Below are 19651 nucleotides of genomic sequence, written 5' to 3'. Positions count from 1 at the left end.
CATGTCTTTTATTTTGTATCTGTGTGAGGTGATGGATATTCACTAAACTTATTGTAAGCATTTCATGATGTATATAAGTCGAATCGTTCTGTTGTCTACCTTACACTTACAGAGGGCTGTGTGTCAATTACATCTCAATAAAACTGGAAGAAAAAAAATGAATGAGAAAGAGTTGAACAAAAATGGCTTTAACTGTCTGAAACTAGAATGGGAAGACACGCACAGTATGGCTGTACCTGTCATCCATAACCGTGGCGGATAATCAGGCAGGAAATGCACCGCTAGGAAAAGGGAAGAGGGTATTGATTCATCCAGTTATAGGTAAGATGAGCTGACCTCTATTATTCCTGCCAACTCCACAGTCCCGTGCTTCCAAGCCAGCCAATTCTTTTGGGTGAAGAAAGAACTTGAAGAAGGTAAAGGCACACACACAGGAAGGAAGGATTTCTAAGCGAGGCTCAGATGGCCATAATGCTCCCTGGTGTTCAGGGAAGAAAGGGTTGAAAAGTGGGGATGAATGAATTAATGATGATCTCAAAGACTCTCTGGCATTGCCATTTTTAGCAACTGTCAAACAACGTGTAAGTGGAACACACTCTATCTTGCATCTTGATCGTCAATAGTGACAAATGCAGTTAAAGAGCTATTCCAGGGGCAACCTTACTCTACTTTCATTTCTGTTTGCACCTCAAACTCTGACAAATTCCTTCGCTAACCTGCTAGCATAATTATGTTATCAGAAATGACTAAAATGATGACCCTGAAAGCAGGATTTCTTTTGAGACAGTGAGTAAAATTCCCCACAGATAGGTAAGGAATTTCATACATACACACACACACACACACACACACACACACACTTATATATAGTGTGTGTAAGATGTTTATTTTGCAAAGCTAAATACAAGTAATCTTAAGTAAATATTTTAAACAGTAAGTACAATTTACCGTATGAAATAAATGCTAAAATGGGCATATCCAGACCTATTCCTTGCCCATGACAGAATGGCATACCACTCAAAAAGTCAGCAACGTTCCCCCCAATATCCCTAGGTCTTTTCAGTATCTACAATGGAGTATTTTAAAATTAAACCTTCCCAAACTTACATCTTAGGCCTCTAAGCTTTAAGAGGGTGTGGTATAATAAAAGCATCTATTTGGTCTTTGCCTTCCCCTGGGACCAACAGTCCTTTGTTCCTTTGCCTGTTCATGAACATTAGGCTCCTATGTCTTCATTTCCCCCTCATCCAGCTTAAATTCCATGGCCAACCTTTACAATTACCCTATTATATACACCCTCAACTCCCTAACCCATTTTTCTTCGTCACACTCATTTTGCAAAGCCCCAACTCTCTTCCCAGTCTGGGCCTGTACCTGGCAGCCAAACTGGCTGGAGAAAAACACGACTTGCCAACGGGTCCCACTTTAAATTCACGACCGCAGATCTCAAGTGGGGCCCTGGATGCAGCCCGGCGATCCCACCCACTTCCCTGGCCCACCCGCTCTCCCGCTCTCCCCGGGCCCTGCCTCCTTCCTCCTCAAACCTCCAAGCACCTTCTCTATCTCAAAAACTCTCCTCTCGAGCCTACTTCTTCCCCCAGCTAGCAGCCCGTTTCTCTGTTCCCCTTTACAGTTAAAACTCCTTGAACAAGTTGTCTGTACTGCTATCTCCAAGTCCTTTTCTCCCATTCTCTTCCAACCTACTCCAAAGAGGTCCTCATCTCCATCACTCCGTTGAAACTGCTCTTGTCAAGGTCATCAATAACCTTCATTCATCATCATTCTTTCCTCCTGGAAATCCCTTGTGAAGTTGGCATCCAGGATACAACATGCTGTTGGTTTCCTCCCGTCTCACTGGTGGTTCCCTCTCAGTCTCACTCACGGGTTCCTTCTCTTCTGCCTGACCTGAGCACACGGGCTCAGTCCTTAGAACTCTTCTCTGTCCCTCTCAAGCCTTTATTTATCTCATCCAGTCTCATGTCGCTCAAAGACCACATATCAGCATGTAGGTGACTCTCAAATTCTCATGTCTACACCAGACCTCCCTCCTGAACTCTGGACTCATATATTCAACTGCCCACTCAACATTTTCATTTTTGTATTGAAGAGGAAACGCAAATTTAACACGACTGAAAGTGACATCCTGATCTTGCCCTAAAAAAACTTCTGTATCCACAATCCTCCCCAACTCAACTGCTGGGAACTCCATCCTTCCATTTGCCCAGAGTCATCTTTGACTCCCCTCTTTTCTCTTATTCCCAATCTGCAGGTCCCAAGGGCTCTACCTTTAAGACAGGCCCAGAATCTGACATCTTCTGTCAACCTTCATTGCTACCAGCCTGGTCCCAGCCACCACCAACTCTTTTTTTTTTTCTTTTTAATTGTGGTAAAATATACGTAACATAAAATTACTCATTAGCAACATTTAGTACAACCATCACTATCTAGTTTCCGAACATTTTCAGGACTCTGAAAGGAAACCCCAGCCCCATCACGCAGGGGCTCCCCATCCTCTGCCCCAGCCCTGGCACCACGAGCCCGCTCTGCACCCTCAGCTCTTGACTGGGTCACCGTGAGCCTCTCGGCCGGTCTCCTCACTTCCTTATTTGCCCTGATCCCTCACCACAGCGTTCAAAGACTGAGTCAGATCACATCACAGCTTATCTTCAAACCTGCACCAACTGCTCATCTCGCTCAGAGGAGAAGCCCGTGGAGAGAAGATGGCTTCTTGGACGTCTCCTGTTGCTCTCCTCACCCCTCACTCTCCTCCAGCTGTACTGGCCTCCTCGTGATCCCCTGAACATCCCAACACACACCCCTTCCTCAGGGCTTGCACCAGATGCTTCCTTTTCCTGGGAACATAACCCTTCCCCAGACCTGCAATGTTCCCGACCTCACCTCCTTCGGGTCAGTGTTCAAATGTCGCTTTCTCAGTTAACATTCTTTTAAAACTGCCACCCTGGCACTCCTAATTCCCTTTACTTTGCTTGTATAATTTACTTAGATAAGTAAATTATAAGTAAAGTGTATAAGTAAATATATAAGTATATAGGTAAGTATATCGTAAATATGCAAGTATTTATTTTGTTCATTGTCTGCTCGCCCCACTCTCCTGCCGGAATGAAAGCTCCCTGGGCCAACATCTCTTTCTGTTTTGTTCTCTCTTGTCCCCTAATGCCTCCAACAGTGCCTGACACACAGTCAGTAATGTCTGGTGAATGAATGTGTGACAGAGCAGCAGAGGGGCAGAAGTGGGTCGCTGCTGCCCTTATTCGACTAACTCCCTCTTCCCTGTGGTGGCCTGTGAAGATGGAAGGGGTGGCCATGCCGCTGATCATGTAGAATCACTGGCCAAGGAAAGCATTGCCCAGAGGTCCCACACCGGGGATTCTGTAGGGGAGGGGCACCGGTGGTGGCAGCTGTGACCTCCCTCTCTCACCTGTAACAAAACCCAATACCGTCTCTCCAGCCTGGGGACTTGCCTAGGCCTCCTCCGTACCTGTTGTTGTCCACGTAGCGGATCAGCATGGGGTAGAAGGCATAGAGGTCTCTGCAGAGGATGGCAAACTCATCCAGGATGAGGAGCTCTGCCTCCTGGGTGTCCCCTCTGCTGTCGGCTTTCAGCTGCTCCTCCTCCTGCACAGTCTTGACAGCCTTCTTCTTCAGCTTCTCCAGAGTTGGGATGAAGTGGCTTCTTAGCAGGTCTGCCCTGGCCTTGCTGATGATTGGCTGGGCATACACTGTGTTTGCAAACAAAGGGCCTCCCCCTCATTGTGCATGTTATGACAATCGACGAAAGGAAAGAAGTGATACTCAAAGGTGAGGCTGTGAAAAGCCATCAACTCAGGATGGCACTTGCCCTTCCTTCATCCTCTGCTTGGCACTTCCATCTCATGAAGCCTCAGTTGCTGGGGGCGGGGGTGGAGCTACAGGAGAAGGTCTCTATTCCTGTTCTGCTTCTCTAGGCCATGGGGAAACCTTGCCACCCTTTAACTCTTCACGTATGGCGTTTCCCATACCTCTGAGCTCTTCATAACAGACTATCTTGTTTCATTTTAGAGTACATTCATGTTGGTTTTGGCACACTAGCTAGATTATAAACCTTTTATTCATAATAACCAACACTGTGCTGAGTCAAGAGTAGGCACTCAATACTACGCTTTCTGGTTTATAGAAAAATCTCTTGTTAAAAATATATGGACCCAACCACAGTTCTCAGCCCCCAGGACTTGAGAACTGCCAACCTACTGCCTGGGGACTCCTCTGGGCCCTGAGAAAAGCAGAGAAACTACTATCATCTATAACAAACTGAGAGGCAGACTGGGGTGGCCACTAGAAGTCAATGAGCAGAAACAAGCAATCAGTGGGACCTGTGACTATGAGTCCAGCCTTCTTGAAGAGAAAGATTAAACTTACATGTCTCATCAAGTTTCTTAAATGGAATATCCTATTGGTCTAATTCATAATAAAGATGAGAATCAGAGTAATTATTTAAAGATAAGTGAAATAAAATTCTCAAGAGTCATGAACCATTCACAAAGTGCATTGCGTATTTTGTGTATTTCAAAGGTTCTTTAATGTAGGGCGTTTCAATTGGAAACAGCCTATAATCCAGCACTTTTTCTTTTTATCTCACTTTACCTTATTTTTTGCTTTCATAAATAAGGCTGCTTTAGAAAGAGAAGGCAAAAACAGTTCTCTGCTGAGAAGCATTAACCAACAGGTCGAAACAACACTGTGATGGCTCACATTTCACACTCCAGCCTTCACCGGGCTGCATTTCTGCTTTGGACCTGGAATCGGAATGGCTGTTCCAGATATGGGTGATTTGAGGTTGCTATTTAAAATGGACTTTGTTTAGGCACCAGGAATGAAGTGGCCTAACTGAATGAGATCTGGGTTCACCTGTGAAATAACAGGTCAAGTTCAGTTCCCATCAGTGTGCTGTGACATCTTTCCACTGCACCACTGGGGAAGCTAAGGGAGTCCATCCTTCGATTACCTTCCTTCCCTTAATCCAGATTTAGAAATTAGAGCTCCTCAACAAATTGCCTTAGGGTTAACAATATTCTTGGGCTAATAGGTAAGAAAGGAACGCCAACTTTATCTACTCATATGTTCCCAGAGGCCTACACTGTCTAGGAGCCATCAGTACCCAAAGTATTTATAATTTGAAGTTCATTTCAGAGACAGGAAGGGGGTAGAAGTTTTCTTCCTTGGAATATCTACTCATTTGTCCAGGAAGCTAATAGCTACCACTGATCCCACCGCTGTGTTTTATGGTTAGGAGATTGTAGGGGTGAAACAGCCATGGTCCATCAAAACTGCAGGTCCCTCAAAGGCAATGACTTTGCTTTAGCTTCTGTCTTCTCGACTCTCTGACAGAGGACACTAAAATATTCATGGTTTCCTGACTGTGGAAAGTGTGGTTATTAATTTTCCAAGCCTCTCCTCTTTTGGAGTTGTTTCAGGAGCAGAAAATCAGCTAACAACATTCATTAAGAGCCTACTGCATGCAAGGAGGAGTACAAAACAAGACGGAAATCCAAGTGAGGCTACTGTGAACCTAAGTTAGAGAGTGTCTTAGGAAGCATAAAGTGAAATACAAATGCTAGAAACTTAGAGTACAGCCCAGATGGGAGTGAGTTTTGTACGTGTGGAAAACACGCAGGATCACTTACCAAGAAAATATGGACAATTATTACTGTAAGAGCAAATGGAATTCTTAAGTACCAAAAGCAAATAAGCAATGATCATGGGATTCGGGTAGAGTTTATCAAGAAGGGCTTCCTGGAGATTCGAGGGACCTGGATTAGTTGAGGAGTTAGGCAGGAGCATTTGCTCCAGGAAGCTCTACAGGGGAATAAGTCAATTCTTGTCATTGTTAAATAACTAATTGCGGGGAGGGGGAATAGCTTAAAGATAGACTAAGCGAAGAAAAGAGAGCCCAGGCGTCTTGGTGCTGGGGCCGGGGCAGGGGAGGAAAGGCATGTGTGGTACCTGCAATGCGCTTCATCCAGGAGGCCTCATCGATGCTCAGGTTGTTGTTGATGATTTTCAGAATGTTGCCCAGGATGACACTGAGGTGTTCAGAGGTGACCTTGGTGCACCAGGGCCCTGTGCTGGGGGGCAGGTGCTCAGGCCCCCGCTCCCACCAGTAGGACAGGTAGTTGCACAGCATGGGCAAGATCACCTCGATGACGTGGGGCATCTCCGTGTACCGGGCCCCTGACTCGGCCAGGTCGTTGATTTCCTTCATCAGGCCTTCCAGCTGGGGGATGTCAGGGCACATCTCCTCCACCGTGTCTGGCATCCCCAGAACTGACCGAGAGGGTACAGGAAGAATAAAGGGACAGTAATTCAAAAGCACAAATAGTGCAACCTTCTCTCTCTCTGTCCACCCCTCCTTTGGTCTTTAGACATAGTTTTCCACCCCAGAGCCTCAAACAAGTAAGCTCCGGATACAGAGGAGCTTTTGCTCTCCTGCTGCCTTTGTAAAGACTGAAGCTTCCAGAGGCTGGGTTATCTTCTAGATGTCATATTCAGGTTAAAACACTTAAACTGAATCTTAAAGGAGCATAACAGAGACATGGCCGAGGGACATTTCATAAGACTTCTCTGTGATACAGTCAGTCTCTTGCTTCTCCATCCTGGCCTCAGTGCATGCACTGCAGGACAGGCAGGACTAGGAGGAGAAAAGCAACCCATCGGTGCTGAGTTGCCAATTTGTGGTTCGGTCACCTGGATGTCTGTACTGTTTCAAAAAGGAAAAAGAAACATCTTGCATCAAAGATTCTTTCAGCTGCACCAGAGACAACAATTTCCATCCAGTTGAAATTTCGGGGAAGAAAGCTTTGCACATACATTGATTTCTGAGTTTACAAAAGAAGATACTGATGACCTGAAGTAACCTTTGCCAAGACCTCTTGTCATTCACTTAAACCTTTTTGTTTCTGAAGGTTTATGTGCAAGGAATAGTGAGTCAGCCCTATCTCTTCCTCACACTGAGTGACTGAGGTCACTTCACTGAACGAGGACAGACAGGATGAGATGATGACAGAGTTCAACATTAAAAGTTGTCAGATACAAGAATAGCAAACAGAAGAAGCCAAGGGGATATCTGTCTTGTTCTTCTTAAGGCAAAGGACACTCTTTCCCTCCAAGACAGGAGGAGAGACCAGAAACATCCTGAGGTTCCTGATGGGTGAGACGAAAACAAGGGCTCTGAGTGGCAGGGCGGGGCATGGTTGAAAAGAAGAACAGGCCAAAAGCTCTGCAGAGCGTCCATTTATGTCATAGCCCCCAGGGTCCGCCTGGGCCTGGGAGGCAGCTCATTGCAGACTCCACCAACAGGCCAAACTTCTCACAGTGGGGCAGAAGCATCAGACACTAGGGGGGCTAGGGAGTCAGAGAAGCAACAGGAAAATGTGGTGCATTTTAGATCCACTAGTGGAGCCTACTAGATCCACTAGAAGATTTGAGGAAATTCTTTTTGATATTAGAAGTAAAGTGTAAAGTTCTCATGAATTTCAAAGGACAAAGCAGAAACTTCAAATAAAATGTGACGTTTAGTGAATTGGGTTGTGCCCGCAGGCCCTTTGCCATGGGGTTACTGCTGGTGTGAAGTCTCTCTCTTTTCTAGATTTTAAGTCCATAGGAATGGAAGGGTTAATGAATAAGAGGCCACAGCAAATTCTTTGGCCTTTAGGAATATTGGCCAATTGAAGGGACTGTCTTGATTTCTGTCACAATTGTCCTGCCTGGAGCAGAGATCCAGAATAATCCTGGCTGCCTTGGAGACAATGAATCTGTAGCTGTTACAAGTGCTTCTAGGAGATGGTGTGCAGCTGCACAATGATGGACTTGGAAGAGCCTCCCTGCTATGGAGCAGGCCCTGTGAGGTGCTAAAACCCTTTCCCTAACTGTGATTTTCTGTTGCTATCGGTATGGCCTTTCGGCAGGTAGAAGACTACAGATCTCTCTTCCTCGGAAGTTAGGAGTGAACCAATGTCCTTTAAATCCAGACAATTCAAAAGGACTAGTAGCATGAAAGCCAAAGAACATCGAACTCCTATGATTTACAGCGTAAGGGAATTATACAGGTTAGACACGATCCACTGCCAATGCTGGTCATTTGCAGAGAACAAGTCCAGCCTGTACCTTGCTGCAGAGCAACAAGAATCAGGGGTGACATCAACCTGGGGGTCTGGGGAGACTCTCACAAACAAAATCATTTGACACATACAGTGTCAGAATCAATAGGTACGAACAGTACAGTCAAATATTCTACCTTCAAGCTCTGCACACAGAACAATGCCAACTGCCACAGACGCAACTGAAGTTTACAACTGTTTGCTATAAAATTATACGTGAGAAGGCTCAGGGCGTGTGTGTGTTTAAATGTCACATCGACAATACAGCATCATGGACACTTTTTTTTCCCTACCTAAGCGAAACACAGAGTTGCTTGAGGTTGCTTCGCTGGAGTCATTACAATGACCTTTAAAAGTTATTTATATGTAATTGGTCCTCGAGGGGAAGAAACATTTGTGATTTACATGGTGTTTTGTTCTTCAAATGCCACATAATAAACCCGCAGAATGAATGCTGCTGAGTTATCTACCTGAAAAAGAGCTCAGCTGGGTCCTATTAGAATCAGACACAAGAATGTAAGAGGGGACCATTGGAACACACTGGCCTTCCACCTGCTAGATCAGTGGTTCTCAAAGCGAAATCCTCCCACCCGCAGTGGCAGCATCACCTGGAAACTTGTTAGGACCTTCAGAATCCAGACTTACTGAATTAGAGACTCTGGGGGCAGGACTTGGCATTCTTTAACAAGCCTTTCAAATGATTCTAATACATGCTAGTGTCTGAGAAGCACTGGGAACCACTGAGATAGATTCCAAAGTAGTATTTTCTTCACCAAGCAGCTCTTCCCTCAGGAAGCCAGCATCAGAGAGCGCCGTGTCTGTAGTACAGGCAGACAGCTTACATGGAAACTGGACCTCCTTTCTCTCTGGTTGATTCTTCCAATAAGGATTTGGAAAGTAAGCTGGCTGGTGAGTAGGATGTTTTGGTCAATCGAATATTGTGATTAATAGACCACTGCCACACATAACCAAAGATTTTATCTAGTTTTATCTAGCACATAACAGCATTAAACCTTTTCCAGTTTTTGGATGAGTCAGAAAATGCTCCAGGACATTACAAGAGAGAAGAGTTCCTAATATGAGTAACTCTGCTGGCAAAACACCAACTGTTAATTAATAGAGATGCCCAATTGACTGAAGCCTTGATAAATCAGTTCATATTGTATTTCTCAACCAAAGACTCACATCATTTGTCACGTCACATCATCTGTCACATTCCTTTCCCTCCTTGGTCCCTCAGGCCACCTACTTTGTATAATGAATGAAGTCTACCTTCTCAGAGTCCGTCAAGCCATCAGTCATTCTCTGGCTCCAGGCAAACCTGGTTATCCCAGAGTAAGTATTTGTGTACACTCTACTTTTCAACAGCCATACACATGGTCAGCATTCAGTCTTTGTTGATTCATTTTTTTTTTTTAAGATTTGATTTTATTTCTTTTTGGCTGCGTTGGGTCTTCGTTGCTGTGCACGGTCTTTCTCTAGTTGCGGCGAGTGGGGGCTGCTCTTCCTTGCGGTGTGCGGGCTTCTCATTGCGGTGGCTTCTCTTGCTGCGGAGCACGGGCTCTAGGTGGGTGGGCTTCAGTACTGTGGCGTGTGGGCTCCGTAGCTGTGGCTCGCGGGCTCTAGAGCGCAGGCTCAGTAGTTGTGGCGCATGGGCTTACCTCTGGGAGCTCAAGAGCAGAGTAGGTCTCTCTCTTTCCCAAGGTGCAAGCTCTACACGTTGGTGATACACAGAGACACACTTTTTCTTGAATCACAGTTGGAGCAGAATAAACGTATAAGTATCCAGCGCTGTCATGCCTGGACCCATGTCCCTCTGGAGCTGGGGAGCAACATTTTAGCTTGCTTTTGCCTACAGATGTCACAGCCCTTCCTCAACTTTGCCAAAGCCTGCTCAGTTGTTCAGCTCCTACTTTAGCTGCAAGACGTGACTCATTCGGAATCATGAGACGGCAGAGAAAAACAAGGTTGGAACTATATTTTTCCTAGTCCATGAGAGGGGAGGAAGGGTGAGATGAGGCTGAGAGGGCTGGGGAATTAACTGAGAGACTTCACGTGAGACTCTGGAATGCGGAGGCATCTTGGCAATGCTTCTCTCTCGACGAGCTCTGAGGACACTAGTCTCCACTGTATTCTAGCTCAGGGAGAGAACTTTAAACAGGCTTGTCTAAATTGTCCTGGTCATTCTTTCTGGGGGTCACGTGCTTCTTTTATCTGAAGTAATGAAAGCAAGCGAGAATAAAGCCACCAGGGCTTATTAGTACTCTGGATTCTTAGACGGAAAGAAGAGTGGTGACAGAGAAAAGTGTGACAGGAACCTTTCCTCTCCTAGAACCCTTAGGACCCATGAGAGCTTGAAAAGGGGGCTGGAACCAAATGGAATTGATGCACAGTCTCGTCATCTGTTGGTACTGTGCGTCGATATTTTAAGAAAATATTGGTTCTGAATAGGATAGGTTCTGGTTAGAAATGGTTTACTATGATTTTTTTTGACCTGTTTTTCTTAATATTGATCAGACACATGATGTGGTAACTTTTGCTTCATGTCGCATCAAATCATTGTCGTCCTTTCCAGCTGGAGTCCAAGCTTCATTCAAGGTTCCTGCTGGAAGCTCCTCTGTTCTAATCCATTGCCCTTCAGCAGGATCACAATTCATCCATTCATGGGGACTCTCTCTTCTACCCTCCAGAAGCAGTTTACCACCTGCCTTGGATTCCACTTCTAGGTTATCCTAGAAGAAGGGGTGGGAAAACTTTTCCTATAAAGGGGTCAGACAGTAAATATGTTAGCCATTGCAGGCCCGACAGTCTTTGCTGCCACTACTCAACTGTGTCACTGCAGTTGAAGGGGAGCAGAATGGGCCACCCCCAAATATGCCCCTTTGGCAGAGGGATTACTTTGAGCTGATTATTTTTAAGAAACTGCAGACCCAGGAGAGTGTCTGAAAACAGAGTTACTCTTTTGTAAGGCAAATCTGCATTTATAAAGAAAGTTTACCTTAGATACAAGTGCCTGTACCAGAAGAGAGCTCTTGCCCGAGATTACTTTTTCTTCTGAAAGACTCACGTGCATGGCAGGGCAAACTGTTTACCAAATCCTTCCTCTTCTCACTTTCCCATGAATTGCTACCCCCTTTGAAGCCCCAGACTCCTAACCCTTTCCTTAGATCAGGATGGTGTATAAACCTCAATTGTTGGGCTGGCTTTTGAGTCTCATATCTTTGTGGGGCTCCCTTATGTACACATATGTACATAAGTAAAAGTTTGTTTTTCTCCTGTCATTCTGTCTTTTTTAGTAGGGGGTTTCTCAGCCAAGAAGGATGAAGGGTAGAGAGAAAATTATTTTTCCTCCCCTACACAGTGCTAAAGCAGCTGCAGACAACATGTAAATGAGTGGGTGTGACCATGTTCTAATAAAACACCATTTACAAAAATCAGCAGCGGGCCAGATTAGGCCTGTGGCCAGAGTTTGCCAACCACTGTTCTAGAACTCAGTGCCTCAACACTCCTGTCAAATTCTCTTTCTTGTAGAATTTCAGTTCCTTCTTGTGTTTTTCTCTGTTTTATTTTCCCCGAAGATGGAGAACACGTGGTCATCATCCTTGGAAACACGGCCTGTCTGTGGACTTGAAGAGTGTAACGAGGTTATCAGTGCAGCTGTGCCCCTGCCACTGACACTCTGGAGAGGAACTGTAAAGGGCAGTCACCTCCCCAGGTGCAGAAAGAGAACGGAGACCAGGGAAGACAGGAGAACCTGAATTTTTAGGATGCAAGGGATTTAGAAATCAACTACACTGTCTCCTCATTTTACACAAGATGAAACCAAAGTCTAGCGATAACAAAGTACTTGCCTGTGCCCACTTTTCCAGCAAGATGGAGACATACCACATGGTCCCAGCTCTGACCTCCCGGCCCCTCTCAGACCACATGAACCAGCAACAGTGCTGCAGGCTGCCGTCCCTGCCTGCGTGGCCTTCCCTCCCGCTGCTTTCTTCAAGCACATCAGTGATGACCTCTGGGAGGATACTTACTAGACCTCTCCCTGGGGGTTTTGGTGTTGAAGACTGAGAGTGGGTTGTAGCGGTCAAGGGTGGGCTCCAGGAATGCCACTGGTATGGCAGCTGCCAGTGAGGCCAGGCATTCTCCAAGGGCAGGACGTTGCCTGGAAACAAAGAAGTCCATTTAGAAGTGGTGACACCCTCATGCTGGCCCCATGCATTGGTGGGCCACTTCCCCACAGATGGCTCCCCTGGACATCCTGGGCCCCAGGCTCAGCAAGGTTGTATGCTCTTCCCCCTCCCTCACGTTTCTCTGGACACTAACCGATGGTTTACAATGGTCTCACTCCCTGGTACCTAGTTCTTAAGCAACTAAGGTGATACAATACACTATGTAGCTTTGTTCTTCTCTCCCAGCATCTCTGAGAGCAAGTTTTGCTGGCATCCAGATTGAATCGGATCTTCCTGGTTCTCAAAACGTTTTGAAATCTTCTGTGTAATTTCTCTGTGTCTGTTCCCTGTGAATGGAGCTTGTGTCCACCAGTGGGAACAGTAGATAATGGGCCAAAAGCACCAATAAGACACAAAACTAAAAACCTGCTTTGCGAGAGAAACAACAGGTCCTAAAACCTATTGCTTGATTTAGACAAAAGAGCTCTAACACCTATTACTTCTCTTTTTTCCCCACAAACATTTGTGTGCCTACCATGTATTAAGCTCTGGGTTTTAAGTCCTTCTGTGAAACAAGCAATCAGTCAAAAACAAAATGCTTGGGATTCCTAGTTCAGATTTGTATTGGATTGGCCAAAAACCCGAACGAACTTTTTGGCCAACCCAAGCGTCCTCCGGCTGAGAGGAGTTGTGCTGCTTGCAGGATAACCAAGGCTGCAAGAATAAGTGATGGGAACCAGCCACCAGCTGGTCAAAGCAGAGCTAGTACTGAAATAGTGCTTCCCCCTCGCAGACCTGGGCTTAGCCTTGGAGTTGTACTTTCTAACCCCGCAGGTCCTGTCTGCTAGTGAGATGACACGGTGACAGTGCCGGCTAGAAGGGCCCCATATGGGGGCTGACATCTGTTGCTTTCTGATGAATGGGAGACCAGAGCCACCTGGTTTCCACCCATCAATATCTTTTCTCTGCCACTCACTGGCATTCAATCACAGACAGACTACATGCCCGCCTTGTGAGTTACACAAGTGATGTCAGTTCCCAAACAAGGGGAAAAATTTCTTCAAATAAACCAATACTGTGAGTCCTTTGCTAGACTGTGATACAAAGACAGCTAGTGGAAAATGCAGACAGTAGGTCGATAATGAAGAGTTGGAAGGGCTTACAGGGTTCAAGCTTACAGGGTTGTTTGCCTTCCTCTGTGACTGATCAACTCAAACTGAGCGTGGATACTGTGTATATGAAGCCCTCTAGCAGAAGCCTCGGGAGCGGAGGGTGTCAGGCTGCATCTTGGGGGATGTTACAGAACTGTCATGGAGAAAACCGCCAGCTAGAGAGGGCACACTTGGAGCCAAGAGCAAACAACCTACTACTGCAATTCTGTGGAAACAGGAAGGCATTCAGTTCGCAGGGTTCCCTTCAGCTCCCACCAAAACCCAAACCCAAGACCGCGTTAACTGCCCTTCACTATGACAACAGCCAACAATTCCAGCAGCACCAAGAAGCCAGAGTGTCAAAGCTGCAGGGTCTCTGGGTGGGATAACAAGCATTTACTAGGGGGCAAGGCAGGGGATGGCTAGGGGAGTCACTGTTTACTGAGGGGTGAGCGAGGTAGTCTTAACCTTGGCCTTTGGCTTCCAGGTGGTGAAATGAATGCAGGAAGGAAACATAGAACCCTGACGCAGTATGACAAAATAACTCGTCTTTATGGTCTAATTATAAGGATTAAAATCAACCTGCAACACCATTATAGCACAGAGGAAGATACACATTTGAGCTGGATTAAAAATGTGATCTTAACTGGTCCTGAAAAACTGACTTGACAGGACTATCTGGGGTAGAATCAGAATCTGCAGGGGGCTAGCCCGGGGGTACACAGAACTGTTCTGCTTGAGATGCCAGAGGAGTCTGCTGGACCAGAGAGAGGAAGGAGGGAGAGGGTGGGTGAGTGAGTCGGTAGAAAGCTGTGTATCCCTTGGAATTCCCACACAACCTTAGCCAAGTTAGCAACCTTATGAAAAATGAGATCTTTTCATTACTTTCAAAGACAGTTAACATACATGGTTTTATTCCTTATCTGGTATCTTCTTCTTGGGCTCAGCTTTTAGGGGACCAGCTGACAGCTTATTTGGCCATGAAGTATTTGAGAAGATAACTTTCAAATTAGCCTCTAGCAAGCAAGAATGCCCTCAACCGGACAAGCAGCTCTCAGCTAACAGCACAGCCTTGTCCTTCCGTGGAAGGTGTGACTGTTAATTCGCCCCATCCAGGTCTGCTCTGGAGACACAGAAGCAGCCCCCCTGGGCCCTGTGTGTGCTGCCCGCCTCCACCTGGAGGCTGCATCAGTGGTGGAGGGAGGGGGCAGGGGAGGCAGTGGGGCTGTGCAGGCTTCCTCTCCCGGAAGCTTTGCAAAGCTGCTTCACCTCTGAGCTGGCCCCGGCCAGGCCTGTTCTCCCACCTCCCCTTCTCTCCACCTCTCCTTCCCCCATCCCCTCCCTTCTTTGCTATGCTCACGGTGGTGGTGGAGAGGCGTGAGAAGAGGCCAACACCCTCAGGGACAACTGAGCAGAGTGAGGGCCTGTACGCATCAAACATGAGGACACACGGGGGCTGATTTTCAGTCAACAGTCTCGCCATTTTAACCAATCCCGGGGGCCAGCCAGTGAGGAGAGATACCCCATTTCCTCTCATTAGTCTTGCCTTTTGAGGAGGAAGAGGAAATAAAGAGGTAAATTACAAAAGGAAAGAAATACCATGGAGAGAGCTTTGAGTAAGAAAAAAATCTGGGTGAAAATCAGGGAGGACCAGGGGTAATATGAAATCTGAGAGCAAATTTTAGTTGGCCCAGGGAGGGGAACCTTGGAAACAGCTGGTCCTGGGTTGTCTTGGTACTAAACCCATTATTCCTTCCTTTCTCTTTCTCTCACCAAAATTAAAAGTTGTGATCTCCTGCAAGTGGACTTATAGGAAGTTCATCTGATAAAAGGCAATCCTTGGAGCAAAAGACAGTTCTCTAGTGCTCTGCTGATTCCCTGACTCAAGGGAGAGGGTCAAGCATAATATTAGTTACTGACAAACTGAGTCTCTACAAGCCCACCACACTGGCATTTTCTAGTCTGGAGCACACAGTGATGCTAATTAGTTGTGAGGGAGAAACAACAGTTCTCCTGGCCTCGCTGTTAGAAGTTCTGTAAAAGTAAAGCCCAGAAGTCTGCCAATTAATGTTCCTGGCTGTGAAATACCAGAGTGAATGACCTTGGTCTCCAGGTCCAAGGGGGACTGAGCCTGGCAAAGGCCTGCTGTTAAAATGCTTCTCTGATCATTAGTGCCCCCCACCCAGGTGGCAGTGTGGGTGTAGACCAAGCAGAGCAAGGGCTACAGAAACAGTTCCATGGCAACTAAAGGATCTAATGGAAGAGTTTATCAGTGGATAGAGAAACTCACTCTCCCCCTACACACCCACCCCCTGCCTTAGTTCTTATTGCCTAGAACAGTATTTTTCATATAACAGTACTTGGTCAATGCTAACAGACTGAAGACGGTTCAATTTATTTTTTTTAGTTGAAGTATAGTTGATTTACAATGTATCAGGTGTGAAGCAAAGTGATTTGGTGTGTGTGTGTGTGTATATATTCTTTTTCAGATTTTTTTCCACTATAGGTTATTACAAGTTATTGAATATAGTTCCCTGTGCTCTACAGTAGGTCCTTGTTGTTTACCTATGTTATATATAGTAGTGTGTATCTGTTAATCCCAAATTCCTAATTTATCCCTCCCTTCCTGCTTTTCACTTTGGTTCAATTTGTGTTTCAGTTCTTGTTACTTCCTAAATTGATCTCTCAGTTTTATTTCCATGGACTCGGACCTTGCTTCTCAACTGCCTATCATCCGGGACACAGGCAGAGACAAAGTCATCATGGTAATAATAATTATGCCTGCACATATCTGGTGCTTTGCAATTTTGGAAGTTCCTTCATGTAAATTCCACAGGATGCTAAGGAGAGGAGGCAACACGTAGCACAGGGGCAGAAAGTGGAGGCAGAGGAAGGTTCTAGAGAGAAATACTAGTCATCTCAGTGGTTTAGGGAAAGCAATGTTTGATGAGAACAAAACTGGTCAAAGGGGGCAAAGCAGGAGGGAAGATATAAACATTCCTAAAGTGTGAAGGCAAAAACAAAGTTTTAATTTGAAATAAAATGGAGAGTCAATGCTTAATGCAGTTAATTACAAAACTTAGTTTTCTTGACGCACCCCCACCAAATGCTCTATCAATTAATCAAAGTATATCCAGATTAAAGAATGTTAAGTATTCTCCATGTTTAGATACACTAAAGCCTTTACCCTACCCTGAAATTTTGTATCTGAAAACTTTACTTGTCAGTGACCATCTCAGTATTGCCTCAATTAGAAAATATCCCCAAAAGAGGTCTCTACTCTGTTTCAATGACATTTTCCTTCTCACAGGCAACCCTATCACTGAGGTGTCTGGATCTTTTCTATCCACAATGCACTCAAGCTATATTGAGTGGTTCCTTTGCAACCCTACAGACATTCATTAGCCAAAGAAACTTCAGTAAAAGGTGGTAGAGAAATGGTGGGTTTCGTTATATTGGGTTGGTCAAAAAGTTCATTTGGGTTTTTCCATAACATTTTACAGAAAAACTGGAACGAACTTTTTGGCCAAGCCAATACTTTCCTCCCTAAAACCCACAAGAGCTGGGGGAAAATTTGGGAAAAAATTTAGATCTATGCTGAAATTAGAAAATGTGTGATATCCTAAAGAAACTAGAGAAAGAAGAACAAACAAAACCCAAAGTTAGCAGAAGGAAAGAAATCATAAAGATCAGAGCAGAAATAAATGAAATAGAAACAAAGAAAACAATAGCAAAGATCAATAAAACTAAAAGTTGGTTCTTTGAGAAGATAAACAAAATTGATAAGCCATTAGCCAGACTCATCAAGAAAAAGAGGGAGAGGACTCAAATCAATAAAATCAGAAATGAAAAAGGAGAAGTTACAACAGACACTGCAGAAACACAAAACATCCTAAGAGACTACTACAAGCAACTTTATGCCAATAAAATGGACAACCTGGAAGAAATGGACAAATTCTTAGAAAGGTATAACCTTCCAAGACTGAATCAGGAAGAAACAGAAAATATCAACAGACCAATCACAAGTAATGAAATTGAAACTGTGATTAAAAATCTTCCAACAAACAAAAGTCCAGGACCAGATGGCTTCACAGGTGAATTCTATCAAACATTTAGAGAAGAGCTAACACCCATCCTTCTCAAACTCTTCCAAAAAATTGCAGAGGAAGGAACTCTCCCAAACTCATTCTATGAGGCCACCATCACCCTGATACCAAAACCAGACAAAGACACTACAAAAAAAGAAAATTACAGACCAATATCACTGATGAATATAGATGCAAAAATCCTCAACAAAATACTAGCAAACAGAATCCAACAACACATTAAAAGGATCATACACCATGATCAAGTGGGATTTATCCCAGGGATGCAAGGATTCTTCAATATACGCAAATCAATCAATGTGATACACCATATTAACAAATTGAAGAATAAAAACCATATGATCATCTCAATAGATGCAGAAAAAGCTTCTGACAAAATTCAACACCCATTTATGATAAAAACTCTCCAGAAAGTGGGCATAGAGGGAACCTACCTCAACATAATAAAGGCCATATATGACAAACCCACAGCAAACATCATTCTCAATGGTGAAAAACTGAAAGCATTTCCTCTAAGATCAGGAACGAGACAAGGATGTCCACTCTCACCTCTATTATTCAACATAGTTCTGGAAGTCCTAGCCACGGCAATCAGAGAAGAGAAAGAAATAAAAGGAATACAAATTGGAAAAGAAGAAGTAAAACTGTCACTGTTTGCGGATGACATGATACTATACATAGAGAATCCTAAAAACTGCCACCAGAAAACTGCTAGAGCTAATTAATGAATATGGTAAAGTTGCAGGTTACAAAATTAATGCACAGAAATCTCTTGCATTCCTATACACTAATGATGAAAAATCTGAAAGAGAAATTATGGAAACACTCCCATTTACCATTGCAACAAAAAGAATAAAATACCTAGGAATAAACCTACCTAGGGAGACAAAAGACCTGTATGCAGAAAACTATAAGACACTGATGAAAGAAATTAAAGATGATACCAACAGATGGAGAGATATACCATGTTCTTGGATTGGAAGAATCAACATTGTGAAAATGACTATACTACCCAAAGCAATCTACAGATTCAATGCAATCCCTATCAAATTACCAATGGCATTTTTTACGGAGCTAGAACAAATCATCTTAAAATTTGTATGGAGACACAAAAGACCCCGAATGGCCAAAGCAGTCTTGAGGGAAAAAAATGGAGCTGGAGGAATCAGACTCCCTGACTTCAGACTATACTACAAAGCTACAGTAATCAAGACAATATGGTACTGGCACAAAAACAGAAACAGATCAATGGAACAAGATAGAAAGCCCAGAGATTAACCCACGCACCTATGGTCAACTAATCTATGACAAAGGAGGCAAAGATATACAATGGAGAAAAGACAGTCTCTTCAATAAGTGGTGCTGGGAAAACTGGACAGCCACATGTAAAAGAATGAAATTAGAATACTCCCTAACACCATACACAAAAATAAACTCAAAATGGATTAGAGACCTAAATATAAGACTGGACACTATAAAACTCTTAGAGGAAAACATAGGAAGAACACTCTTTGACATAAATCACAGCAAGATCTTTTTCGATCCACCTCCTAGAGTAATGGAAATAAAAACAAAAATAAACAAGTGGGACCTAATGAAACTTCAAAGCTTTTGCACAGCAAAGGAAACCATAAACAAGACAAAAAGACAACCCTCAGAATGGGAGAAAATATTTGCAAATGAATCAACGGACAAAGGATTAATCTCCAAAATATATAAACAGCTCATTCAGCTCAATATCAAAGAAACAAACACCCCAATCCAAAAATGGGCAGAAGACCTAAATAGACATTTCTCCAAAGAAGACATACAGACGGCCACGAAGCACATGAAAAGATGCTCAACATCACTAATTATTAGAGAAATGCAAATCAAAACTACAATGAGGTATCACCTCACTCCTGTTAGAATGGGCATCATCAGAAAATCTACAAACAACAAATGCTGGAGAGGGTGTGGAGAAAAGGGAACCCTCTTGCACTGTTGGTGGGAATGTAAATTGATACAGCCACTATGGAGAACAATATGGAGGTTCCTTAAAAAACTAAAAATAGAATTACCATATGACCCAG

The 19651-nt window shown here is 44.3% G+C and overlaps 1 protein-coding gene across 1 annotated transcript in view; it reads right to left on the bottom strand.

Annotated features, from left to right (window-relative positions):
- RYR3 (ryanodine receptor 3) overlaps window positions 1-19651 on the bottom strand; it is a 572028-nt gene that overhangs the window by 66863 nt on the left and 485514 nt on the right. Inside the window, exons 65-67 of the mRNA XM_057542134.1 lie at window positions 12185-12315; window positions 6001-6321; window positions 3500-3740 (exon numbers count right to left, since the gene is read on the bottom strand). Of these exons, the coding sequence (XP_057398117.1) occupies window positions 3500-3740; window positions 6001-6321; window positions 12185-12315 (693 nt within the window). The remainder of the gene's footprint in view (window positions 1-3499; window positions 3741-6000; window positions 6322-12184; window positions 12316-19651) is intronic.

The sequence above is a fragment of the Balaenoptera acutorostrata genome, chromosome 3 (genome assembly GCF_949987535.1).
Source record: "Balaenoptera acutorostrata chromosome 3, mBalAcu1.1, whole genome shotgun sequence".
Classification (NCBI taxonomy): Eukaryota; Metazoa; Chordata; class Mammalia; order Artiodactyla; family Balaenopteridae; genus Balaenoptera; species Balaenoptera acutorostrata.
This window is presented reverse-complemented; position numbering and strand designations above follow the sequence as displayed.